General features: G+C 48.4%; 2 protein-coding genes across 6 annotated transcripts; one reads left to right on the top strand and one right to left on the bottom strand.

The window, feature by feature from the left end:
• Positions 1–68: 68 nt before the first annotated feature.
• On the bottom strand, positions 69–14,462 carry LOC1271840 (rho-associated protein kinase 1). 5 transcript variants are annotated; one of them, XM_061641854.1, is made up of 12 exons: positions 14,339–14,462; positions 12,414–13,020; positions 12,113–12,258; positions 9,775–11,748; positions 7,373–7,521; positions 7,082–7,303; positions 6,290–6,991; positions 5,916–6,202; positions 5,056–5,240; positions 4,878–4,989; positions 4,426–4,788; positions 69–4,345 (listed from the first exon to the last, which is right to left on the bottom strand). In XM_061641854.1, the coding sequence occupies exons 2-12, from the start codon at positions 12,452–12,454 to the stop codon at positions 4,246–4,248; spliced, it is 4,281 nt and encodes a 1,426-aa protein (XP_061497838.1). In that variant the 5' UTR covers positions 12,455–13,020; positions 14,339–14,462; the 3' UTR covers positions 69–4,245. The 5 variants fall into 5 exon arrangements, with proteins under 5 accessions (XP_061497838.1, XP_061497848.1, XP_061497847.1 ...); XM_061641864.1 differs by having other exon boundaries at positions 14,107–14,377; XM_061641863.1 differs by lacking the exon at positions 14,339–14,462 and adding an exon at positions 13,936–14,332.
• Positions 14,463–20,641: 6,179 nt separating this feature from the next.
• Positions 20,642–25,707, top strand: LOC1271841 (sphingomyelin phosphodiesterase 4). Its single transcript, XM_310695.6, has 7 exons — positions 20,642–20,924; positions 21,079–21,180; positions 21,268–21,347; positions 21,442–21,658; positions 21,726–21,828; positions 23,391–23,628; positions 23,723–25,707. Exons 2-7 carry the CDS (start codon positions 21,130–21,132, stop codon positions 25,257–25,259), a joined length of 2,226 nt encoding a protein of 741 aa, XP_310695.5. The 5' UTR covers positions 20,642–20,924; positions 21,079–21,129; the 3' UTR covers positions 25,260–25,707.
• The last annotated feature ends 1,806 nt before the right edge of the window (positions 25,708–27,513 follow it).

The raw sequence follows: 27,513 nt of genomic DNA, 5'->3' as shown, positions 1-27,513 counted from the left end.
CGTATTTTTCTCACGATTGTAGACATTTCTCACGCAAATCGTGCGATAAAATCAGTAAATCAACACTATTTCCTTCGTTTGTTTGTTTGTTTATTATTGTAAATGTATCGCGTGTGGTGTTTTGTTTGCTTATTTTTCGCTGTGGGCTTTCTGTGGTTACACAATCGTTACCATTACACATTCATTTCCCCCACGGTCCACCACAGAACGTAGTGGCTCTCTCCCTCCCTCGTTTGCTCCGAAGTTCGGTATACAAAACGTTCCTACTGCTTTGCTATCCCAACGTTCGGCTATTTACATTTGGCAGAAGAAGAAGGTCGCTCCGTGTTCAGTTACTATCTTCAGTTGCCAGCGCTCGTCGATCATTATCCGTTTACGGAACAAACACGAGCCGGCCACCCTCTTCCGGATCCCCGGCAACCATTAGTTGCATCGCGGTGATACTAGTTTTTGATTGTTTCTTCCTTTCAAAAAAAATCATAATTATGCGCTGTTTCGCAATCATACGTTTCGAGTTCTTCCTCACCAAGGCACTTATATCATTCGCCACCGGAATCCATTACTTTTTTTTAATAACCCATTCACATCCTCCATCCATCTCTGTACAGGAATATTAGCTTCCACGCGCCTGTTCCTAGCTTTCTAAGCGGATCTGGCCGCACTTACGAGTTTCCTAGTAGATAGTAGTAGATTCGTTGTTCGTAATTTGCTTCCCTCTCTCTCTCTCTCTTTCTTTTTCATGATTTTTGTTAACCGTAAAGAACGATTCGAAAATGTTTGCTCGCTAATTACGGGCGATGGAGTAAACAGGTTCCTATAACGCCCGGACAGGATCCGCGCCCATCCAGGACCGTCCTACCGCACAGGCAAGGACTGACTATGTCCGGTTCACAGTGGTACAGTGTTAAGTATTGTCACACCCTATTCTGTCGCGTTCGCATCGTGGCGCATCGTGCCATATACAGCGCAAAGCCCACAAATTCCACACATTCCAATAGGAAAGAGAATCCCCAACCGAACGCCAACAATACCGCAAAAAACGTACTAGACACACCTACAGAACACCGATCCCTACTCCCTAAAAGTCCCTAACACAGGTTGCCGTGTCAACTAAGCTCAATTTCAACATCATCAGCCTTGGTTGGTTAAGAATTTAAAATTCTCAATTCCCCCGTGCCAGAGCATTACAGAGGGAGGTACAAATATAAAAAAATGTTGTAAAACTCCCTCCCCTTGCTGCCTGCTGCTACCAATATCGAGACATTAAAAAAACAATCCGATTCCGGTTTCGTGCGGTAGCGCAGCAGACGTTAACAATTCAATCTTGTTGTGTTTGTTCTTTTCTTCATTTTTCACCGTGTCTAAGTTACCTAATAGCCTAAGTAAAAAAATAATATGTTAACTTTTGTTCACCCTCAATCGCAACATTGTACCCTACCAGACACGCACAGAGGCGTGTCGTTAAATTCACTAAATCGTCTATGAATACTTCTGTCCAATGTTAAATACACACACACACAAACACATATCATCGACTCTCGATGGTGAATGCCGTTTATCTCTCTCTCTCTCTCTCTCTCTCTCTCTCTCTCTCTCTCTCTCTTTCTCTCTCTCTCTCTCTCTCTCTCTCTCTCTCTCTCTCTCTCTCTCTCTCTCTCTCTCTCTCTCTCTACAAACGCTCTCTATAAAACGCCACGCAATACGTCCCCAGTTTTTAACGTGTTTCTTACATTGTTTAAGTCTTTCAAACCACAACATACAAAGATAAATTCGTACGATAACTTTACATTACAGATACAGTGCAATATAACAAACAAACAATAAACCCAGCAAACTGCCATGATTGGTTTGCATAATAATAATTACAAAAAAAACTAATACAAAGTTTCATGGGTTTTTGTTTGTTTTGCCTACCACGGGGACCAAGCCCGGTTTGGAGCAGGACTGACTGTCCTGCTATGGGTACACCCGCACGTCACTGATGGTCAGGCTGCATTGGTCGCTAAGGCAGACCCCATTAACCTGCTAAGGTTGATGCGTCAAATAAAAAGTAGAAGCAAATGGGTGTTTCTGTCCGAATGGCTTAAGGTTTTTTTCTTTTATCTTAAGAGAAGATACATCCAAAGAATTGTTACCAAATTTGCACAGACCGGAAACGCATTGCGCGACGTGCAAGCACACTCAAGATATTATATGTTTAACATCGGCTACTTTCTGCTACTTCTAAAAAAGAAAGATAAAAGTTAACGATTTTTTGTTTATAGATAAATATATACACAGCAATCGAAATTGAGGGCGGGCAAAATTGCTGGACTAACGAACTATTCACCAGTTGTGTATATATAATGTGTGTGTATGTGTGTTTACAATCTGTTTTCAATGTAACAACGGCTGTGAGCTTAAATTAGGTATAGCGTAAAAAAAAACAAAGAAATAAAACAATGTACGTTCGTTCACTAACGGAAATACCACGATGCTTACAGTACAGCGGAATGCAGTGGATGAAGTTCGATACTGAAATGGGGGCGGATGGATGGAAATAGAGGGCGGGGGGCGCGCTCGGTTTGGGCAAAGGCGACACACACACGGCGCCCGCCGCTGAGTTTGGAAATGTTTTTGAAAGCGCCGGCATTAAATAAAGCTCGTCACCGCCCACATACATATACTTAGCTATGACTGAATGGCAAAGATGCGCCGCCGTCCATAGTGTTGCCTGGCGTGTGATTTTGTACAGCAACAATTTCAGGCATAAAAAAAAAACAAAAAAGGGAGTAAACGTCTTTGGCAGCGCCAGAAATGTATAAGTTTCGCCGCATGGAATTGTTTTAGCATAATGTTTTTAATTTGCATGGAGGGTTTTGTTGTTGTTGTTTGTGTCTCTTTTGTTCGAGTGACCCGTCGTCGTTATAACTACTCAAAACGAATGAACCACGCGAGGTGAACGTATTCTCTTCGTACGTTGGGGTGATGAAAGCTAGCCGGTTCATAAATGCGGATAATTTCTTCTTCGTGTTCACCGCCACCCACTCTGAGCAGTTTTTCCTGCGCAATGCGGCCGCTTTTGGACCGTTCCTTCTGATTAAAAGGGTAAAATGTTTCCTGTCTTCAAGGTTCAGTTCTCCGATTTTTGTTTGTTTGTTTGTCTACGCTCCTCGTGCTAGCGTATTCGCGAAAAAAAAAATCAAATCAATACAAAGGTTGGACATTGCAAGCACGCCCGGCTGGCGTTTTCGTGAGCGTGGGCCATCCCTTTTCCTTCTCACGTTAAAAATCGATCGTGCAATCAATTAAGAGCACGCATAAGAGAGAGAGAGAGAGAGAGAGAGAGAGAGATAGAAAGAGATAAAGAAAGCGGGAGAATATAGGTGTATGTGTGTAGGCGTGCATGAAACGTGGAACGCTCTGTCAACAAATTCTAACGCAAATTCCCTAACCCTAAGCTTCCTTCCTCGCATAACAACGCGCAAAATGCAAAATCTTCGAAATCCGATGCCACCACCATCGCACCGGTTCTGCTTCTTACAGCCTACTGTGGGAAACTGACCACGAGAACCGACGTTTCTGCTTCTTTTGTTTGTTTGTTTGTTTGTTTTTTTTCGTGCGCAAAATACTGATGCTGCGCCTTTTATGACACGTGTGGTGGTTTGTTTCTTCCCTGTTACTGTGTAAAATGAAATGCATTTTCTCTTTACCTCTCTGTCTCTCTCTCTCTATGGAATTCTTCTTTTCAGTATCACAAAACAAGGGTGAGGATGAAAGAGGGTGCAATATAAAGCTATTGCAAAAACAAAAGGACACACGAGCCGCGCCACCAATCGCGCAAATGATCGTAAGACGGTCCCTCCGGGGCATTTGTTTGTTTATCGTTTTTTGGAATGGAAAGACAACCGGAACAGTTACGTAATAGGTTTATCTAAGTCTGCCTCAAGCTTTCACTCTCTCTCCCTCTCTATCTCTCTCTCTTTTTCTCCGGCTCCTTCTTTATCTCTATGTTTGTGTATGTCACATTTTAAGACATTCACCGTAATGCCGTAATGCTAGCGAAAAGAAAGAAGGCAACTAAAGGATAGAGAAGAGCGGTATTTAACAAAAAACCCGCTACCGGGACGTGTAGCTGATGTGTGTGCGCACAGCCCGCAAGCTTAATAATAAAATATGCCTCCCTTTGCCCGAACAGACGTAGGGTTGGACGCGCGCGGTTGACGCGCTGTGTCTGCTCCGTGGCGCTTCGCCTGGACCGGGCCATCACGGTGGCGATTGCTTTAGCGATGCGTTTGAGGGCAGGGTGGCCGATCGCTGTACCACCGCTGCCGTGCTTGGCTTGTTGTTCGAGCGCGCCGATTGGCTGAAAGTTTAATGTGAGATTTAATGTCAGAGCAGCACAGCTAAACGAAAAGAAGAAAAAAAACAGAAAAGGTGCCTTACCTGGGCGAAACCTTTGCTGAATCCATGCTGTTGTTGGAGTTGCTGGTGGGCAGATTGTTACCATTGCTGCCGATGCCGCTGCTGGTGCCGCCGGTGCTGCTGCCACTGTTGCTGCCGCCGCCGGTGCTGCCCATCGTCGACGTGTTGCCGCTGCCGCCGAGCGTACCGACGTTGTTGGTCGAGTTGGCCTTGTAGCCGCTCTTCTGGATGCGCTTGGACAGGCGCGTCACCCAGCGGTGCTGGTCCTCGTTCGAGGTGGCGAGCAGCAGCATCTCGCGCGCATGGTTCGGATCGTGGTGCAGCTTGCACGGTGCGAGCGGATTGTTGTTGTCCACGTGTTCCTTGTGCAGCTTGAACCGACAGCTGTAGAGGTAAAGGAGCACGCAACGGGGAATTAATAGCTGTCCTTTTTTGGGCACAACAAGCCGCGACACACCAGTCGGGCGACTTACCGTTTGCATTCATACGCCGGCAGTGACTTGAACACGTGCCACAGCGTCTTCTGGCACGAGGGAAGATCGCAAGTCGTTGGAATATGGTAACTGATTTGGAGGAACTCGTGGCCTGTGCGAAGAGAGTAACAGTGAGTTAGATTTTTTTATTTTTGCGTGAGTTAATGCCCGAACGCACCTTTGTACTGCATCGTGAGCGGCTTCTCATCGCTACGGGACGAGCCGATGTCGGACGGCTGCTGCTCGTCGGGCCGGCGCGCCTCACCCTCGCCGGCGTACAGCAGCTGGAAGATGCGCGGTATTTCTTTGGGATCGGCCCGTATAACGTCACCTTGTGTTACCGGGCGGACATGGAACACTTTGCTGCAAATACGGCAACACGGACGGGAAAAGACGTGTGCGTCAGTCGAAAGAAACTTTTAACACCCACACCCACATGATGTGCGCGGTCGGAGCTCGGAATCGAAACGAACCGATTCCGATTCCAGAGCCGATTACGATTCCGGAGCCGATTCCGAATCCAATTCCACAGCCGATTATGCATCTAATTCCGGATCCGGAGCCAATTCTGGAGCCGATTCTGATTCCAATTCCGGAGCCGATTCCGAATCCAATTCCAGAGCCGATTCCGAATCCAATTCTAGAGCCGATTATTAATTCAATTCCGGATCCGTAGCCAGTTCTGGAGCCGATTCCGGAGTAGATGCCGGAGCCATCTCCGATTTCGAAATCGGCTCTGGAATCGGAATTGACCCGGAAATATCAATCAGCTCCGGAGTCAGAATCAGAAATAGTTCCGGAATCAGAGTCAATTGAAATCAGAAGTTTTAGATATGAACGCAGTCCCAGAATCTCCATGAGAATGTATCGTTTACAAGTAAATATAGATTCTTGGCGGCTATCGATACAATCGTAGCTGCATATGACGCAAACGCTCATTCTCATCAGGATACCGAAATCAAATTCAATTCCGGAGCCGACTCTGGAACCGGTTCCTGAGCCGAAACTTCATTGCTCCCATCACTAGTGCGTTAGTACCTTAAATCGATGATGAGCAGTGGATCGCTCGTGTTTTGCTTGTCCAGCTCCGAGCTGTAGAAGATGATGCGCTTCGGAGACACGACCACGAACTGGCGCTTCCAGCCGTGCCGCTTGATGTTCTGCTTGTTCGGCACGCTCAGCCAGCCCTCGAAGATGGAGTCCTGGTTTTCCTCCATCATGTCGTTGTCGACCGAGGACAGCGAGGCCGTCTCGATTAGCTTCATCTGCAGGTGTTCGATTTCCGTCGCCTTGCAGTCGATCTCCATCTGGAGCTTGGTGTTGACCTGCGTTGAAATAGAAATAGAAATGTATAAAAACGTGACACTGCGTGGTAGGAAGTAAGGCGAATGCGCGACGGTGCCACCACTTACATCGATCTGGCGCGCCAGCAGGCTGACGGTTTCGTTGTGCTTCTGGCACATCTCGTCGTACTTCGCCCGCTCGACCGACAGCTCCTGCTGCAGCCGCTTGCTTTCCTTCTCCTTCTTGCGCAGCTCCGCCGTCGAGTTGACCTTCATCTTCTGCTTGCCGGTCAGGTTATTGTCCTTGCGGTTCATGATCTCCGCCAGCTTGTTCACCGCCTGCTGCTTCAGGATCGTCTCGTTCACCAGCTTCGCCCGGCACTTGTCCAGCTCGCCGAGCTCGTACTTGAGCCGGTACAGCTCCTCCTGCTGCTTCTTGCTCTGCTGCAGCACGTCCTCCAGCTCGTACTCCTTGTTGCCGAGCGACTTCTTCAGCTCGGCCTCCGCATCCTTCAGCGAGGTGACGAGCGCCTCCTTCGCCATCAGCTCGTTCCGGTGCTTGGTGAGCAGATCCTTGAGCTCGAGCTCCTTCATCGTTTTCTCCTTCTCCAGGTCGGCGACCGTCTCCTCCGCGATCGAGCGCGCGAGCGCCTCGGTGTCGGCGCGCGCATTCGCCAGCTGCAGCTGGTGCATGATGTTGCTCCGCTCGTCGTCCAGCTTCTGCAGCTGGCGCATCCGGTCCTTCATCTCGTCCCGCAGCTCGTTGTACTGCGTTTTGTACAGCTTGGAGAAGTACTGTTCAACCTCCAGCTGGTCCTGGACTTCTTTCATCTGCAGCAAAACATAAAAATCAAAAGAAGTGTAGGAAAATAATGCTTATTTGCCCTTGCCCGGCAGATCATCATCGTCACACACACTAACCTGGAGAATGTCCGTATTGTGCTGCTTTTTGATGTTGCTGACGTCCTCCTCCAGCTTCTTGCGCGCATCCCGCAGCTGTTGCACCTCCTTCTGCGACTGCATCTCCTTCGACTTGAGGTGGGCGACCTCCGAGCTCTGGAGGCTAATTTCCGACAGCAGGCTGTTCTTTTTGCTCTGCTCCTGCTCGAGCTGACTGTGCAGGGCGACCACCTTTTCCGATTCCTGCGCAAGCAAGCAAGCAAAGATGAGATTAATCTACGGAACAGCAACGCCCAAATTACCGAGTCTTACCTGCCGAAATTCGCCTTCAAGCTTTTGCAAGCGCTGCTGGATCTGACGGTAGTCAACCGAGAGCATCGACAGCTGCCGCTCCTTTTCCTGCGAGTTCTGCTCCGCCTTCTGACGGCCCAGCTTCTCCTCGGTGAGCTTGTTTTGCAGCGCTGTGTGGGAAAGCAATCAGTTGAGAGTATTTGAACTACATTCTGGAGACCGGACGGTGATGTTCGCGCTGCTGTTAGCACTCCCAATTCGAAAATTCGACAGCGGACCATGCGACCTGGAAGCGTTTTCTGTGTTGCTGAAGCTTGTTCTGCCTGTTGCTGTTAAGGCAGCCCACGTGGGCAATCTTTTTGGATTTCTGAATGTCGGAACGTTCCAACGGTTTTGGTTTGGTTTGGCGCAAATTGAATCCCAGCCTTATGTTGGTTAGGGGCCAATAAGGACGAAACGAAGGCTCATTACAGTCTAGTACGAATTGCCATGTAGCTGAGCAGGGAAACCCCGCTACGTGCGACAGCAAAGTACGTCGGGCGAAAACTAGACTTGCAATGATTATAAAATGGCGACTAGAACCGCGACGAGTCGCTGTTGGAAAATCAACTAATCTTTGAGTAAACGATCCTAAATCGATGAGACAACCTGCACGACGCAAGGTGCTTCCTAGATCACGCCGAGTCCTATTTGGTGCTTCTCTACTCGTTAACACAACTCACGCTGGTCCTTCCTGCCTTCCCAGGTCAACTTGAATATCTCAACACAACAGTTAGGTGCTCGGTCCCTCCTTTCTGCTCTTCATCGTTCTTCAGCCCACTAGACATTTTTGTTTTGTGTTATTTCATAGAGGCTTTAGGCCATTTGGCGGACATTAGCCTCTCCTGCAGGCAAATGATTTCGTCTTCAGGATCTAATCAATCTTTTTTCTCTCGTCCTCGTTATCCCAAACTATTTTTCCCTAATTTTCTCCCCAACATTTTCTATGTCTCCCTCTCCCTCTCTCCCTATTTCTATCCCTGATAGCAGGTTCGCTAGATAATACAACATGTAGAAGCCTTTGGCTGACAAATTTTCAACACTATACAATTCACAATAATTGATTTACAATATACAATATTTGAAAAATACATACAAATTCGAAAATAAACAGTCTTCGAGCGTTTGAAATCAAACGGCTTGGTGTTGCACTAAAAAAAAAAAGAATTTCTTTGGTTATCGTATCACAGTGCATTTGGTGTTAAACCACAAGCGCACAGCGCTCAAACCGTTGGTGATTGCAATCCTTCGACAACTGTGAAGATTCTTCGGCGGTTGCTGGCGCTGCTGAAATGGTAGTACAAATGCTTCATGGCGATCTCATAGCAAATAGCTCGCCTCTCGTCCTCGTTATCCCTTTATCCCAAACTCTCTGTCTATCTCTCTATCTCTGATAGCAACTTAACTAGATAATACAATATGGTAAAGCCTTTGGTCCACCAATTTTCAAGCATATACAATTTACAATGATTGATTTACAATATACAATAATTGAAAAAAAAGAAGCAAGTGCTCATTGTACTCGAGCGTTTCAAATTAAACGGCTTGGCGCTGCACTGCAGAACAAAATTGTATTTCTTCCAATATCATATCACTGCATCTGGCATTAAACCACAAGTGCACCGCGCTCAAGCCGTTGGTGTTTGCAATCCTCCGAGTACTGGACGAGGAAATCTACGACGATTGTTGGCGCTGCAAGTACTTTCTTACCGGCAAGTATCGAAGAAGAACAAAATACAACGATTCAACAAAGCAACGAAAAGCTTTCCTGATATTTTAGGCAAAGCAGGGACCTTCAAAGACAAAGAATCCGCATGTGCCTCCAACAGCTTTGGCCGTACGTCACATCACGCCAACTGATCAGCGTTGCTTTCCAAAACTTCCGAACTTGCGGAGTGTTGCACACGCGTTTGGCGAAGGCGACTGTGGCACCTACACATTCCTGACCACGTGGGACACAAGCGGAAGCGGAGAAAGACGACGAATTCGATCGATCGAAACGGGCGAAGCGGACTCGACCAAAGCGGCGGGACGAACGAATGTTACATCCATCCAGCCACCTCGGGACGTGGCAGGGGGTCTCGTAGCAATGATGTCGTTTGTATAGAGTGCCCAAGAGCATCGGAACAACCATGGTTATTATACGAACGGCGGATAAATATTGTTAGTTCATTCTACAGAAATTCTGTTTCTGTGTACAAAATGGCGGAACCGTTAAGAGGTTAGCAACGAGAAGAAGAAGAAAAAACGAAACAAACAAGAAAGAAAGCAGATAGCTCAGCGCTGGTCACTCGCGAACTCACGGGGAACATCCTGGGACAGCTGAACGGACGGACGGGCAACAAGCAGTAGCGGGCGCAGTCCGGCCTCGGCCGGCGGCTTACCTTTCACCTCCTGCATGTTCGCCTCCTCGTTGTTGAGCAGCCGGGCCTTGGCCGTCTCCTGGTGCGCCTGCACCTCCTGCTCGTACCGGCACTGGACCGCCTTCAGCTCGCACTCGACCGACGCGTACTCCTTCTCCAGCTCGGAGATCCGGTCGACCAGCGTGCGGTTGTCCGCAAAGACCTGCTGCTCCCGGGCCGCCATCCGCTCCATATCGGTGCACATCGACTGCACCTTCACCTCCAGCTCCTTCTGCAGCTCCGTCCGCTTGATGCGCGTGCTCCGCTCCTGCGTCAGCTGGCTCTGCAGCTCCGCCAGCTCCTGCTGCAGCATGTCGCGCATCGTCTGCAGCCCGAGCATCATCGACTGCAGGTCGAGCGCCTTCTGCTCCGCGTTGCTGCTCAGCAGCCGCAGCTCCGCGATCAGCTTCTTGCTCTTCTGGCCCGACTCCACCTCCGCCTTGTACTTTTCCTGCACCTCCGCCAGCTGCTTCTCGAGCGCCCCGATCCGGTCGGTGTACTGCTGGACGCTGTTCTGCTCGCGCGTCCGCAGATTGCACTCCTCCTGCAGCCGCTGCTTCGTCTCCACCAGCACGCACTCGACCTTCTTGCGCGCCTCCAGCTCGCCGTCCGCCCGGCGCTGCACCTCGCGAAAGTTGTGCTTCAGCATCGTCAGGTCGCGCTCGTACTCGTTCGCGACCGTCTGGATGTCGGACTCGCGCTTCGTAATCAGCTCGATCTGCTGGCGCAGCGTGCGCTCCTGCTTTTCGTGCGCCTCGATCGTCTGCTTCTGGCGCTGCACCAGATTCTCCAGCCGCATCAGCTCGGCATTGTTCGACGGGCGGTGCCGGTGCACCTTCGCGCCCGTCCCCTCCCGGTTGTCGGTCGTGTCGCCGGCGCTGCCGTCCCCGTCCGCCGGTTCCGGCTCGCCCGCCAGCAGCTGGTAGTCGGGCGAGTAGGTGAACCCGATGAACGGCAGATGGTCCCCGGCGAAGGTGGTGGGCGTCGGGAAGTTGGTGCCGATGCTGCTCTTCCGCTTCACCTCCTCGAAGTTGCGCGTGTCGTCGTCGCTGCTCAGCTCCGGCACGACCGGCGGCACCGACTGGCGCAGGTTCTCGAACGTCCACGTGTCGTTCTCGAAGAACGGGTGCGACTTGATCTCCTCGACGCTGTGGCGGCCGAGCCGCACCGTCCGGTCGGACAGGAAGCCCTTGATCAGCGATTTGGCGTTCTCGCTGATGCGCGCGTTGTCCGGAAACTCGAGACAGTTTTTGTGGTCCATAATTTTGCCGTACGTGCCGACGAGACTGTCCGAGAAGAAGGGCGTGTCGCCGATCAGTATCTCGTACAGGAAGATACCGACCGACCACCAGTCGCACTCGCGCCCGTACCCGCCCTTCACGCCCTGGAACTGCAGCACCTCCGGGCTGATGTAGTCCGGCGTGCCAACCGCGTTCGACGACCGCACCAGCCCATCGTCGTCCATGCGCATGCACGTGCCAAAGTCGGCCAGCTTCAGATGGCCGTACTTGTCCAGCAGCATGTTGTCCGGCTTCACGTCCCGATGGATGAAGCCCATCTGGTGGATCGTGTCGAGCGCCAGCACCACCTCCATCGTGTAGAATAGCGCCCACTTCTCCGGTATCTCGTACACGTTCATCAGCCCGACGATGTCGCCGCCCGGCATGAAGTCCATCACCATGTACAGGTACTTCGCGTCCTGGAACGCGTAGTGCAGCTTCACGATCCAGTCCGAGTTCGCATTCGCCATGATGTACCGCTCCTCCCAGAAGAAGGCGGTGTCGGAGCGCGTCAGCATCTGGTACTTGGACAGCCGCTTCATCGCGTACACCTGCCTGGTCGCCTTCTGGCGCACCAGCAGCACCTCGCCGAACGAGCCGCGCCCGATCAGCTTGATGAAGGTGAAGTCGTCCGGGTTCATGCGCAGGCTGGTGATGTCAGTCGCTAGACTTTTATCTGCGCGCGCGCCCGAGTGTGTGTGCGTGTGTTGTATGGGAGAAAATGCGGGATGAGTGTGAAACAGTCCAGAAAGGGGAGAGGGGAGGGGGGGGAAGGGTATATTACAGGGTTTTCCAGGAGTTCTCAGAGCTGTGGGACACTTTGTTGACTCTTTAGTAAGTGAAATTAACTTAACGCAATTGGAATTCGACTCTATCGCACCCTTGTCGGACAAATCCAGCAGGAATTTTCAAGCAGCTTGTCCAATTTCCAACATTTGTAGTTCACTTGCAATCGGAAAGAGTCAAGGAAGTGTCCCACAGCTATGCGAACCCCTGGAAAACCCTGCACGGTGAGTCAGCCAAGGCCCGCTATTACTTACAGCGTTTGATGAAAGTTTCGATGTTTTTGATGATCTTCACATTGTCGTGATCGCAGTCCGCCACGAGGGCGGTCAGCGTGTCCAGCAGGCATTCGATGTTGCCGATGCTGGCCGGGTCGCGAATTTTCTGCTCCAGGGCGACCAGCCTGTGCGAACCGAACGAAGGAGAGGAAAAATTAAATTAATGCGAGCAGCACATATGGATTGGGGATATTTTTAGCAAATCCGCACACAAATTTGCTTCCGGAGCAAGCTGAACGCTTCGCTTTGTTTTTGTTTCCCTCTCCCCCTCCCCACTTACCGTTCCCTGCGAGCGTCGTCCATCGTTTTCTTGGTTGCCATATCTCGTGCCAAGCGCGGCGCGCTTTTTGTTGTGGGTGGTTGTTGTCTCGGGCGGATGGGTGCTTGTGTGTGTGTGGATGGTGGTGGTGTGTGTGTGCGTCCAATGTGTTTAATTATTGTTTTACATTTGATAAATCACTGCCTGCCTGCCTGCCCTGCTGCTGTATGCACACGCACACGGGTCGGGCACGCGCGCGCACACACACACACACGCACGTGCACGCAGTGTTACGGCAAGATCTTCCCGCACGTTGGGCGAGGGAACGACGACGCACGATGACGACGACGGGGTATATTGGAGTTGGATGGTTGATAGAGGGTGGAAGCGAAGAAGTAGAAGAAGAAGCGATGACACCCACCGCCGTTGCCGCAAAACCCTCACTCTCTTTCTCTCTCTCTCTATCGTCGATCGGGTTTGTTTGTTCCGCGCCGCAGCAAGCCTAAAACTCCACGGCTCGGACCTGATGCACAGGTACGACTGACACACACACACACACAAAACCGAGTTTTTTTTCCTCTAATTTCACTTGTCTGATTCACTGCGTGTCACACCGCCACCGTCGGCCCTGCGCAGGTATTAACACACTTAGTATTAGGAAGCTCTGCCACTTGCTGGGCGATCCCGAGACCAGTTGCGAGTGCGGAGTGCGTCGCACACACAAACACGATCCCTCTCCCCCTCCCTTACCCTCCGCCCGCACTACGGCCACCAGTGCAAAAACTTCCAGTGCAGCAAGAGCACAGTTGCGCGGCCCTACTGCGCCTCCCTACTGCCACAGCTGCGCAGGATGCTGATGCACTAGCGGTGATGCGGGGGTGGAGGATGTGGGGGGGGGGGGAGGTCTCGAGAAAAACAAAGTAGCCCTCCTGGTGCAGTCATTTGACCATGTGTGTGTGTGTGCTGGACGAACCACGATCGCCCTTACGCGCTCTCGCTCACTCGTTCGGCCGCAACTGTGCTCTTTGTCTCTCTCCGCACACTGCTTACTCTCCCGTAAGCTCCTGGCGCGATCCCCGCGGGCTCCTTACGTTCCTTGGTCCCCCCCGCCCACCTCTCCCCTCGCCTACCCTTTGTCACACTCTTCCCAAGCGCCAAGTGGCTCGACGGAACAGACGATGACTCGCGGTCTCGACACGCAAAACAGAAGCGCACGCATGCACACGCACGCTTAACCTATGCACACACACACACACACACACTGATCTGGACTGGCCGCAAACCCCGCTGCACCGCTGGAAGGGCTTTGAGGAGATAATTTAACATTCACGCGCACACGCGCACACGCGCAACTGCGTCCCTTCGGGTCACAGGGAATGTCTTCCCGTTTTCTCGCTTAGCATCAAATGGACAATGACGTTCCCTTTGCCCAAGCACAGAGGCAACACAAGTTTCGGCTTAAGCCGGACACACACACACATACACGCACGCGCGCGCACACACACAGGTGTGTGTGCGTGTGTGTGGATGTCTCTTTTCCTACGTGTGGACGATGGGTGCTGCTGCTGCTGCTTGCTGTGTTGATTGGAAACAAGTGCCTCCTCCTCTTCCTCCTCCTCCTGCTCCCGGATGGCAGCGGAGGATGGCAACGGCGCTGGAAGGATCGGGAATTGGACAACTGTGCTCTGGCACGCACACGCACAACAACACGCACCGAGAGTTGAGCAGTCGGGTCCGGCAGCCCGTAAATGATATGAAATGCAATAAGCCTCCTCCGTTTAGCAGAGACACGCACACGCACAGAACTTAAACAGAACAGCGAAAACTTAAACAACAACAGAAAAAAAAACAGAAAAAAGAACCCCGCGAATGCGGTTTTGGAAAACAGTCGGATCGTTCGACCGATGACACTACTGCTCGCGCTGCACAGCCATTTCAATGCACACCTTCTTTTCTGCCCTGCTTCTTGGCGTTTTGGCCTGCTTTGCCCCGTCTGCTTCTCGCTGAACACTGTTGCTTCTTCGCACCGTGCAGCTGTCAACACAGCCTGTCGCCCTGGCGAGCTGTCAACTGGGGGAGCGGTTGGCCAAATTTTTGGCACACTTCAAATTGACAGTTCAGTCACAACTGGTGCACGATGGGACGGAGGGGTGGGGGGGAGGGGGGGTTAGGATACCGGCTTACTGCTATGTGAGTGTGTGTGTGTGTGTGTGTGTGTGTGTGTGTGTGTGTGTGTGTGTGTGTGTGTGTGTGTGTGTGTGTGTGTGTGTGTGTGTGTGTGTGTGTGTGTGTGTGTGTGCGTATTTGGGATTTCCTAAAAGGAACGGCTAAAATATGTTCCGGTTGCTTTGACTTGGGCGGATAAGATGGCGTAGCTGTGGCGATACAGATGGCTGAATTTTAGCACCAATAATACAAACGGCCCTACGGTGGGAAAAAGGAAAACGAACGGTTTGCCTCCATGTACGATGAACTGGTATAATGGACAGTGGGTAAAATGGGCTTGTCTGTTGGTCAAAGAATCGAACCATTTCCCAAGCAACAAAGGGCTTGATAAATGTCACTTAGGACCGGGTCTGTGAAAATGTTGTGGGAACATTTGTTGCCAAATCGTAAGGACGAACTGTCAAACTCATGTTGCAGGAACATTTTCGGACTTGTTAACATACCAAAAATGATAAAAAAAATAAATTCAATTCGATTTTAAAATGTTTTCATGAGCAAATACGTGCACAGTTTTTGAAATTAACAGAAAAAATCAGAAATGTTGCCGCAACATGTTTATAGACCCGGGCCTTAGGCCCGTGTCTGTGCTCCATCGCATGCGATTTCATCGCACGTGCTGTCAAACGCTTTTTCGTAAAATATTGCGATCAATTGGATGATTTGAATAATATAACGATTATGAAAAATTAAGTTGAGATTGTTCCTACAAAACACCACGCATTTAGTTTGACAGATAAAATCGGATGCGGCTTAGGCTGGAAATAGACGAACCGAGATCATCGCGGTACCGCGAAAATCGCGTATGACTTGAGCTGTCAATTATGTTATAAAATCTGACAGATAGGCGAGATAATCGCGGTTCGTGTATGGAACCATCCGAGGTCTGGTGACAATTGAATGTGCCAAGAAGAAATATTTTTCTATCAATTTGCGAATCAAATTATTTATTTCTCATAGTTTATGCAAAATAAAATACAAAACTCATTTCTCGACACGAGTTTACACACAAATCCGCCAGAAAAAGTAGAAATAATCGGTTCGCGCTACCGCGAAAATCTCAGCAATACCGAAGTCGGGTATCTCTGCGAAACAGCAGGCGCGATTGGAGGCGCGGAAGATTTGACAGCTCAACTGTTCTACAACTGTTATAAACAAGGCGCGAATTTCGCGATACCGCGACGATCTCGGTTCGTCTATTTCCAGCCTTATGAAATGAAATCAAACATGCGGATACGGCAACGACAGATGAAATCAAACATTTTTGATTCCGTCGTACGACGAAATCGCACGTCCGACGTTATCTGTCAAATCTCATATAAAATGTTGACAGGCCTTCCGATAAAATCACATCCGATGGAGCACAGACACGGGCCTTAGGGCGGTGACAACGCTGATCGGATGCGATTTTATCAGACAGCCTGTCAAATTTTTATATGAGATTTGATAGATAACGTCGGACGACAAAATCGTACGTCCGACGTTATCTGTCAAATTCCATATGAATCTCGTCCAAATTATGGCTCCATGGCAGGATTTATTAGTTTATCATGTGCTTCAGCTGAATACCATACGAAGACAACTCCAAATGATGTTTTTGTTGAAAGCATCATCGTTATCAATCCGAAGCTTTTTACACCGGCATCCACAGTCTGATGACAGCTCCACAATATGCTTTTAAAATTCGCCCAGTCGATTGCAACGTTTTTCGTTTGGCTTAGATTTGACAGACAGCGCTACGCACTGGCGAACGAAATGTAAACAATTCACGGGGACTGGAAACAAAATTCAGTAGAATGTCGATTCTCCGGGTACGGATTAATAGGTGGGCGATATGTTCGATATTTTATTTGTCAAATTGAATCTGCCAAATCCCATACATTTTGCAAGTTCAATGTCTTGTTTGATTGGTGCCAGAGCGCCGCCTACATCAGAGTAGCTCAGTTTACCCAGTCAAGTGTTTAAATGCATAGGGTAACTGTACCAGTTTTCGGCAGGCTAGTGCAGCAGTTTCACAAAAATTGCTCACACATCAATATTTTTCATTATTTTTCTTGAAAGTGTTGTTATTCTGGTTGATAAACTATCATAGTATGTTACAATATTTTTTATTTGCCGGTTCAAAGCCGTTTTTCATAAATATTCGTGAAAATGCAAACATTGATTTTGCTCCTATTTTCGGCAGTTTGTTCTTATTTTCGGCAGGCTGTGTTCTTATTTTCGGCAGCGCGAATACGGGTCAGAAAATGTTTGTATCAATGTGAATATGTACAAAAAAATGTTTAAAGCAATTTAACACTCTTACTTTCCTAAGATTGGTGTTAAAAAGCACTTTAATTATTAATTTTATGTTGCTTATTTTGGCCCGTTTTGACAGCCATTTTGATGCGACGTTTAAACAGAGCAGCCATTGACAGTTTGATGGTTATAGCTTACGGTGCGAACTGGCTTACAAATATTTATTTTTCTCTTAAGTTAGTACATTTTTTGTCGTAAAATTGGTGATATTTGGTATAAGAAAGGTCATATTATGTGTCGACATACGCATTGTAGTGTTCTGATCAATTTTAAAAGGAATATTCAGCCAAATTCAAAGTGTGTTATTGTTCCGAGTTTCGGCAGGAGCCCACAACATTGAGCTGTCAAAAATGAACATTTACTGTGTACCTATTTTCGGCAGCATTTAAAGTGAAAAATAACCTGTTTATCGTGATTTTAAAATTCCGAACAAGTTAGAATAAATTAAATAAGCATAAAATCTTTAATATACACCACTTTTTCATTGTTTTACTGTTCTGATTCTCTTAATCACAAAACCTGCCGAACGATTGGCTGACAGCATAGCTACCGAAAAAAAGCACAATTTATTTGATATTTTGGAAAATACGTAATGAAATGGTGTGAAACTTCGCATGTGAATATCAAATAAGTACACTTTCACTACAAAATTGTATTTTGTGAAATTTTTTACCGCATTTGTGCAGAATTTCACGTTTTTAGCTACCCTGCCGAAAATAGGTACACTGCCGAAAACTGGTACAGTTACCCTATGCTGTCGCGAAATCCCGGTCCGTGTATTTTCGATCTAATGCGTATCTTTTCACTCACACTACGACACATCAACAAAAACAGCCATTGGAATTGACACGTGTAATATCCTGGAGATTTGACCCCTGATAAGACCGTAGTGCCCAATATGCCGGATCAGAATATGACCATCACCGTGACAACTGTGCGATAATCTGAATGTCAAAATAAAGATAGTTCGTTTCAAGGATAATGTATTTAGAAGGTTGATTTTTATCGCTTTTGCTGGGCGACATTGTGGGGGACATCTGTCACTCTCTGCATACAAATTTCAATACCCCGCACCATCCCTCCCCGATTTTTATACCGGAGCCCCCGGAAGAGAAATGTCAAGTCGAGAAATGTCATTTTGCTCTGAACAACTTCACCTTGTCATTTATAACACCTTGGTTCGTTTACGGATCGTTGTACTGACAACACCTTCAGCCTTCGGTTTATTCTTCTGCCTTGCGTATTTATGCCTTTGTGACACGCTCAACGTTTAATTCAAATCGATAATACTCGAGGTTTTACACACGCATACATCAACAAATTATCGAATCCCCTCCTGTCATTTCGTTTTCATTTTTCTACAGCACGGCTGTCAAATTGTGCGGGATAAGCCCACCTGTATAATAAACCCACTTTGGGTTAGTACCAAGGTGGAATGTATAATGAGGTGTAGTTACCCAAATAGCCAGCTCGTACTTTATAGCTGAATTAGGGCTGTTTAACGAAAAATCGTTCCGATGTCGTACTTTGTGGCTGATTAAGAGATAGACGGTACTTTGCGGAACTATGGAGCTTTTTAACAGACACATGGTACTCTTTGGAACTTTGCGGCTGATTAGCACTATGTGTAGGGTTCATGATGGAACTTGAAGGCTTGTTAAGAAAGGGTACTGAACTTGGTGGAACTTTATAGCGTTTTAATGCATGACATCGGTACAAGGTGGCTCTTGTCAAAGTGTCAAAGACGGACCCCGGCAATAATCTCATTGCTGCTGCACAAGTTAGATTCGTTAATTGAAGAATGAATATTGAGTGAAGTGATTGTGAATTATCAGTAAATTGTGTAAAATTTTGTGTAATTCATCAATACAAAGGATTAAAAAATATATATATATGTGTTTAAACGAAACAAATCTTGTTGTTTATTTCATCGATGACGCTTGCTTGAAAATAAAACACAAAGAAAAATAATCCCTGGCATCGTGGCATAAGGAAGCTGCTTAGGCGCTGTTTGAAAGACCCACATAGAACTTTGATGCTGTTTATCTACTGCAAAAGGCGAATTAGAGCAGCGATCTTTAGCGTGCCAAAATGAGCTGCTTAAGCAATTCTGGCTATTTGGGTATAGCGCTTTTGGCGATCCCCCCCCTGGGCTCCGATTTTGACAGATGGTTTTCCGCTTGTATATGTATTGATGGATTGTTTACGTTTTGCATGGTCAATATTTGGTGGAGATCAATTTGGGTGAATATTTTAGTTTATTAGAACACAGTCCGTGATTTAAAATGGAAATTTTTCTTCGAGAACTTGAAGCGTTCGTCAAAAGCGGAAAACTAACTGTCAGTTTTCTTCGTCGATTCTTCTTCCACCTAGCTGTCAAAACGGGCTTATAACTTGACCTGATATCTTTACGGTCCTTGGTTAGTACACCATGATTTTTCCCTGGTCTCTGACAGTTCAAATAGACAAAGAGCGAAAACGTCGCGCTAGACAAAAAATAGCTCAATTTTGCAAACAAAGCTACTCTTCTCGCGCGACTTTTCTGCTTCATCCGAAATAATCGAATTATCAAGTTTGTGTACGAACCAGATTAATGACAAACGTAAAAAATAGATTGGAACACATTTTAACTTATTTCTTTAATGTTTTTAAACAAAAAAGCATGTAGGTTGACTGGGACAAATGAGTTCCTTTGATCTACGCGGAGCAAAATTTTTAGATATTTTTTGTCGCGCGCGATGTTGTCGCTTTAGGCCCGTGTCTGTGATTTTAATGATGATTTTAATAATATAACGATTATGAAAAATTAAGTTGAGATTGTTCCTACAAAACACCACGCATTTAGTTTGACAGCTAAAATCGGATGCGGCGTCCGACGAAATCAAAATTTTTTTATTCCGTCGTATGACTAAATCGCACATCCAACGTTATCTGTCAAATCCCATATAAAGGCCTTATTAGATGGAGGAAAAAACTGTCTTTTCTCGATTGGCATTTATCTGTCAAACTTAGAATTTGGCACAAAAATACCCCTCGTACATGTGATAAGGCAAGAGAATTGTTCTGTCACCTTTCACATTAATTATTAAATTTATTGATTTTCTTAGCTTTATCCAAAATAATCATTCGTTGTTTTTGTACATCATTATCAGGAAATTCAATTCGCTCTATCAACATTGACAGAAAAAATATACTCGAGGAAATCGGAATAGAGCATGCCGAATTCCGATTTTCCAACTGACATCTATCTGTCAAACCCTGTTTGAACGATAGATTCCAAAATCGAATGATAGTATTTTACTCTGTCTAATAAGGTCTTAAATCTCGTCCAATAAAATCGCATCGGATGAGCGCTGCCACGGACCTATGTCTATTTAAACGGTGAGTTTATCGTATTTCGGTGGTCACCCGTATTATAAAACCATTTTTTAAATTCCAACTGCCGCTGCTCACCTTGTTGTGCCGGCCCAAAGTGGGTTTATTATACAGGTGGGCTTATCCCGAACAAATTGACAGCCGTACTGTAGAAAAATGAAAACGAAATGACAGGAGGGGATTCGATCATTTGTTGATGTATGCGTGTGAATTCCAATGGCTATTTTGGATGATGTGTCGTAGTGTGGGTGAAAAACTACGTATCACAATCGAATCCCCTCCTGTCATTCGTTCGTCCAATATGGCCTTCCCGCCAAACCTATAAGCCCCCTAGTCCCTATACCCACTTTGTGCCGGCCTGTCAACAGGGAACGAAGCGTTGACAACGCGGTAGAAACGTCAAAAAACGCCTGTTGCAACAACGCTTCACCCCCAAATGCTCGGTCTAGCTTGCGGCTGTGTGTACATCGATGGGAATATAGCAGCATAGTTCACTGGAAGCCGGCTTGTCCCCGTTTGTTTCGCGCGGTGTGCGAATGAGTGGAGCCGAGTTTTTCCGCCTTTTTGCGGCCTATTGCCCGTTTTGATTAGCTGCCGGCGTTCGACTGCCACACCGAACCCCACTAAACTATAAAGGTAAGGAAATTGTCGCGCGTGTAGGAAATGTACGCGTGTGTGTACATTTGGTAGGGAAGCGTCTCCAGCATAGAGCCAGCACGGTCCACTGTTTGTTTTTGTTTTCTTCAGTTTGGCTGTGACTAGTTTGACCGTAATTCCTTTTTTTTTGCAGAACTAGCTACTATGTGCCCGCACTAACGCACGCACCACGCTGCCTGAAGCCATGTATTCCTCCAAGCCGATGAATCTAAACATGATCATGAACCCTCAAATAGTAAGTAGGCCGCCATTTAGCCGCCATTGCCATAGCGATAATAAATACAACATTTTTTCGTTCTTTCTCTCTCTTCCCCCACCACAGTACTGCCATATTATGGACGTGCTGCGTCAGCCGATGGTGCGGCGCTGCGAAGAGCTGCGGACCATATTCGAGCACGAAAGGTAAGCTAGAGCAAGCTGCGGGGCTGCCCCCGGCCGTCCGCACACATCACTAATACACGTTCCTCATCTTTTTTCTCCCCCGCACCGCCAACAGCGTGCACGATCTGCACGACATGTTTCCGCTGCTGATCAGCTCCATCTTCGATCTGTCCGGGCCGGGCTGGAACTTGCGCAAAATCACGCGCGAAAATGCCCCGCGCGAGTTTGACGTGCTGCAGGAGTTTTTCTCGCCGCTGCGTGGGCCCATGATACGGCTCTGCTACAAGCTGATCGATCGAAACAAGTACGAAGTGCCTATCGCATATCTGCCGGTAAGGGAAGGCTTTATCAGCGTGAGGGAGAAATTATTCACCGCGTTTTTCTTTTTCTTATTCGCAGGTGAAAATGCAGCACATGCTACTTGTCGGCCTGTACCCTCCGTTCTATTCGAAGCGTATCCGAATCGATCCATTCAGTCGAACCGTCGTGGGATTGACTCTGAGTAAGGCTCGTTGCATTTGCTCTACGGGGCTTTCGGGGGATTTTAATTATAATTTTTCTACCCTTTCTTTTCGATTGTTCGCTTCTGCAAGCAACTCGTGGACAAGATCGTTAACCACATGGAACAGTAAAGTGTCTAAAGAATGGTTTCTTTCAATCAATCAAACAATCAATCCTAATCAAATCTTATTCCAGTGTTGAGACTAGTGGTGAGAGCTCGGAATCGGACCTACCCGATTCCAATTCCGGAACCGATTCCGATTCCGGAGTTGACTTCGGTGCTTATTCTGGAATTGGAATTAACCTGGAAATTGAATCAGGAGGAATTACCTCCGAAATGAGAAACCAGTCCTGAAATTTTCATGAGAATGAATCGTTTACAAGTCAATTTTGATTATTTTGCTCATTGATCTTGATTGATTTGATCATTGGACCGCATTTGCCTATTCTTATGGAAATGCCAACCCGATTCCGATTACTAAGCCGATTCTGATTTCGGAGCCAATTCCGGAACCAATTCCGGGGCCGATTACGGAATCAATCCCGTGATTGAAAGCGGCTCCGGAATCGGAATTAACCTTGAAATGGAATCAGGATTGACTCCAGAATCGGAATTAGCTCCGGAATGAGAATCAGTTTTTGAATTGAAACAAGAAGTTTCAGAAGCGAAATCAATTCGGGAATCTCCTTTGGTGCCTGTTGGGTCCCTTTAGGAGACCTCCCTGGCTGAATCCTCCTCGCTTTATGCCCCAGACATCTCAGTCTCCCGATTTTCACCAGGATTTCAATCGAAGGATCAACTAGCAGCTCGTACAGCTCATCATTCCACCGTCTTCTCCAAGCGCCGTTCGCTTTTCTAACTTCACCGACGATCGAACGTAGCACCTTGCGTTCAAAAACACCAAGTACGCCTAGATCGACTTCCAGTAAGGTCCATGTCTGATATCCGTAGAGCACAACGGGCCTTAATAGAGTCCGGTAGAGCGTCAGTTTTGTTTGCCTGGAAACTCTACGAGCTCGCAGCCACTTACGTAGACTACAGAAGGTGCGACTTCCAGCGAGGATGCGCCTCCGAATTTCCAGGGCTGTGTCAGAGTCACTTGTGACTTGGGATCCAAGGTGTACGAAGGAACCCACCTCCTCCAGTGTGTCATCATCCATGGTGATACAGGGAAAGATTTCTGGGTTGCTTTTCCTAGACGTCTTTGACGTGTTCATCTTCAGTCCAACCCGCTGAGCTTCTGACTTAAGTGCTTTTGTGAATCGTAATAATGCCTATTCTTATGGAGATATCGAAACCGATTCCGTTTCGAAGCCGATTCTGATTTCGGAGCCAATTTCGATTCCGGAACCAAGTCCGGAGCCAATTCCGAATCCGGAGCTATACTTTAGATTCTCTATAGACATTTTCCAAAAAAAAGCTGGGGTGTTACAGCTGTATTATTAAATTATTGGCGTTTAAGACAACAACCAAATCATCCTTTGTAGTGCTGAGTCATGCACATGTACATCCCTTGTATTTTGTTTTAATCCTTTCCTTTCGTTTTTGCTTGCTGCGGCTAGATTCGTTCGAATACTTTCTGCTATTCTTCGCCCTGTACGGTGTGGTGCCGCTGCGTAACCTGTACACGAACATGGCCCTAGCCGCCGCCGACAATGATCGCAGCGAAACGATCTACCTAATGCTGGCCGCCGATCTGTCGATCGTGTTCGTGCCGAGCGATCCGGACGTGTATCTGCTCGCGCCGGAAGTCACGCCGATGCGGCCGGCGCCACCAATCAATCGGATGAAAAACAAAAAGTAAGTCAAACGACGAATCGCGTGTGGCATAATTCGGGTAAAATTCTATTGCATTTACTTTTTTTTTTTTTGTTTGTCTTGGACGCGTTCACAGGAATCCCACCGGCACGCTCAAATATTTGCTACCGCAGCGGCTGCTCCCGCAGGAGCCGGAGACGAAACCGCACCGGGTGGACGCAATAGCGGAAGCGTTCCACTGGCGTTCGGAAGCGTTCATCTACCTGCTGTCGGACGTGTGGCTCGGCACGGAGGTGGACCAGACGGCCGTCCTGCCCGACATCGATCTGGTGCGGTACGTGCGCATACTGGTGAAGCAGCTGCACGGGTTCGCGAACTGCACCGAGGTCGGTACGCACACGCAGGTCGAGCGGCTGCGCCAGGACACGGCCGGGCTGATGGTGCCGCGCATCACCGTCTTTCTGCGCTGCCTGTTTATGCTCTGGCCGCTCGACCAGTCGTTCACGCACGTGCTCGAGGTGTGGCTCAGCTACATCCAGCCGTGGCGGTACGTGGACGGCAAGCCGCCGAGCAAGCAGTACGATCTGCCGATCGATCCGCGCTACCACGCGTTCATCGCCTCCAACCTGAACGCGTACAGCGAGATGTTCGTGTGGCTGGTGATGCGGGTGGCGGCGAGCGAGCTGCCGATCCAGCGCTACACGCTGCTGCTGTTCCGCACGCTCAAGGTGTTCGGGCAGGGCGATCTGCTGTCGCTGCTGCGGCAGCAGACCGAGCGCCAGTGCAAGATCAAGCAGAACTCGGACACGGTTGTGCAGGTGCTGCCGGTCAAGCGCAAGCAGTACGAGCTGATCACGTTCCCGTTCGACGATCCGCGGCCCGGCCTGATCCGGCACGAGGCCCTGCTGGTGCCGATGTTCGCCGACCAGGTGCAGCTGGCGCTGGAAACCATCACCGAGCGGGTGTGCGCCCGCATCGTGGACAACCGGGCGGCGCTCGCCACGCTCACCGCCGAGGCGAAGTACGCGGGCGACTCGTGGACCAGCTGGATGCCGCTGAAAGTGATCCGGCGGAAGGAGTGCGAGCGGGCGGCGGCAGACCTGACCGACGAGCAGAACCGGCTCGAGTTTGCGGTGCAGATACTCGAGCAGGGCTTCTACACGGTGCCGGTGTACAAGCAGCGCGAACCGACGCCCCCGCCCGACTACCTCGCCGCGGAGCGGGCGATGATGCCGGGCCCGATGGACATCGGGGACGACGCGCTCCGGCCGATCACGAGCAGCGAGTGCCGGTTTCTGGTGCGCTTCCTCTACCAGCTCAGCAGCAAGCTGAACGTGATGTTCGGCGACGACCTGCAGCGGCTGTGGCACCGGGACGGGCTCGTCGGCCGGCTGGCGCGCCGCACGCTCGAGCCGCCCACCACCATCTCTGAGTTTACCCGCATGCCGATCTGCACGCACGGCTCGAAAACGCTCGTACGGACGAAGGTGGGCCCGCGCATCAGCCTGCGCTTTCTCGGCTCCTACACCTCGATCGTCACCGTCAGCTGCTCGTTCCTGGCCGGCTACCTGCTGTTCGGCACGCCGAGCTACGGCTTTATCGCCCTGCTGCTGGTGGTGTTCCTGTACATACTGGTCAAACCGGAAGGCAAGGCGAAGCACCGCACGCCCTAGCGCACTTCGGGTGAGGCGGGGGGTTTAGGCGATTTCCTGTATATTTACTTTTTATAAGTACCAAATGCCAATGGTACCAACGCGTGCATGAAAGGATTGGCATAGATTATATTTAGACCATATGCTAGGCGAGGTAGAACGAGCGCAGTATACCAATCGAATGCTCTGTGTGTACGCGTGTGTGTTGCCATCGTTGTCCGTGCGTCAGATGCGTGGAAGCTCACCTAACGCCGCGCCACAAAGCAAATCACAAGCTGTGTGCAGTTCTTCTGCACCTTAGGATAGAAAGGGAAAATTATAGTATATTTACTTCGTTAGTAAAATATTCAAACAAAACCTTTGAGCCTGTTTACGTTGAATTTAATTTTCACGAACTGAATTATTCACCATTGTACAATAGTTCACCGAGCAATAGTTTCTTCAAATTAAATAAAAATAAACCCTGAAATACGTCGAGTTTTCGTACAGATCATGCATTTCCAATTAATAACGACTTATTTGTCTTGCGCAGTATCAAAGCAAAGACAATTGGAATGCAGTATATCGTATTTTGCCTTTCTACTCCAGATACACTTACTAAAACAGTACCTTGAAGTACTCGTACGCAACGACACTCTACAATTTTTACTAAAAATCATATGCTATTTCCTTCGCTAATTCCATCGCTATTCCTACGCTGCACATCGCTGCACTGGGAATGGTTTAAATGCCAGCATAATCAGTTACTCGATCGGAACTGGAACTGCATCGATTCTAGACCTAGAGGAGCTAGTTTCGTACCGAATGCGGAATTTCTACCCTAATTCCTACGTAATTCTTCCGTTGCAGACAGTATGATTTGCAGACCAGAAAACTCTGTCAATCGATCAGAACTAAAACTGCATCGGTTCCAAACCGAGACGAGGTTCAAGTTTCATTCCAAATCCAGAATTCCTACGCTATTTCCTACGCTGCACATGTACTACCGGGTATGGTTTTTCGATTGTAACTGAACCTGTGCCGGTTCCAAATCCGGACAACTGGATCGCTATGAGTTCATTTTCAACTCCAGAACAAGTATTGGTTCATGGTTGGTTCCAAGGATTCTGTACCGTTATGGGTTCATCATAATTGGTCCCAGAACCAGTATGGGTTCATGATTGGTTCATTGGCCGGTGTGAGTTCAATATCGACTCCAGGATAGGTATGGGTTCATGAATGGTTCCATGACCGGTATGGGTTTATGATAGGTTCCAGGACCGATATGAGTTCCTGATCAATTCTGGAACCGGTGTGGGTTCATGAATGGTTCCAGGACTGGTATGGGTTCAAGATCAGTTCCAGGATTGGCATTAGGTCATGATCAGTTCAGATGATCAGATTACTCTCAGCTCTCTGTTACTGATCAGTTCCAGGACCGGCATTAGGTTAGTGATCAGTTCTGATGATCAGACTCTCAAGGGGTCGTCAACAGCTCTTCATTTAATTTGGATGTCGATGCTAATAATTTCGGCGTATTCTTCACAAGAAAGGGGATCTTTGAAAATTCGTTGCGTAGCGCTGTAACCTGGTCAAATTAACTAGCATCTTCAAATCGCATACCAATAAATAAACGAAACCTACGTAAGCATGACGTACAAATAGGTGAAGCAACAACTGCTGGATGTCAACCGGTCATTCTACAGCCTGAGAAATCAGATCACCTCAAGAACCTGTCGCGACGGACGGAGCAGGGACTATATAGCACCTATATAGTACCAGTACTCACATACGCCTCTGAGACATGGACACTGTCCAAATCTGACGAAGCCCTCTTAGCCGCGTTCGAGAGGAAGATGCTCAGAAGGATACTTGGCCCCGTATGTGTGGAAGGACAATGGAGGAGCCGATATAATGACGAGCTATACGAGATGTACGGCGACCTCACTGTCGTACAGCGTATTAAGCTCGCCAGGCTCCGGTGGGCTGGCCATGTTGTACGCATGGAAACGGACGACCCAGCCCGTAAAGCCTTTTTAGGCCGTCCACAAGGACAGAGGAGGCGTGGTAGGCCCAAATTGAGGTGGCAAGATGGCGTGGAGGCGTCCGCCATTAATGCCGGGATAACGGACTGGCAGACGAAGGCGTGAGACCGTGAGCGGTTTCGGACACTCCTGAGGCAGGCCAAGACCGCAAAGCGGTTGTAGCGCCGGATAAGTAAGTAAGTAAGTATAGTACCGGTATAGTAAGTAAGTATAGTAAGTAAATCTGACGAAACGATTCTTGGTCCCGTAGT

Source organism: Anopheles gambiae, chromosome X (assembly GCF_943734735.2).
Source record: "Anopheles gambiae chromosome X, idAnoGambNW_F1_1, whole genome shotgun sequence".
In the NCBI taxonomy this organism is placed as follows: Eukaryota; Metazoa; Arthropoda; class Insecta; order Diptera; family Culicidae; genus Anopheles; species Anopheles gambiae.
Note: the sequence above shows the minus strand (reverse complement) of the source record. Positions and strands in the feature narration are given on the sequence as shown.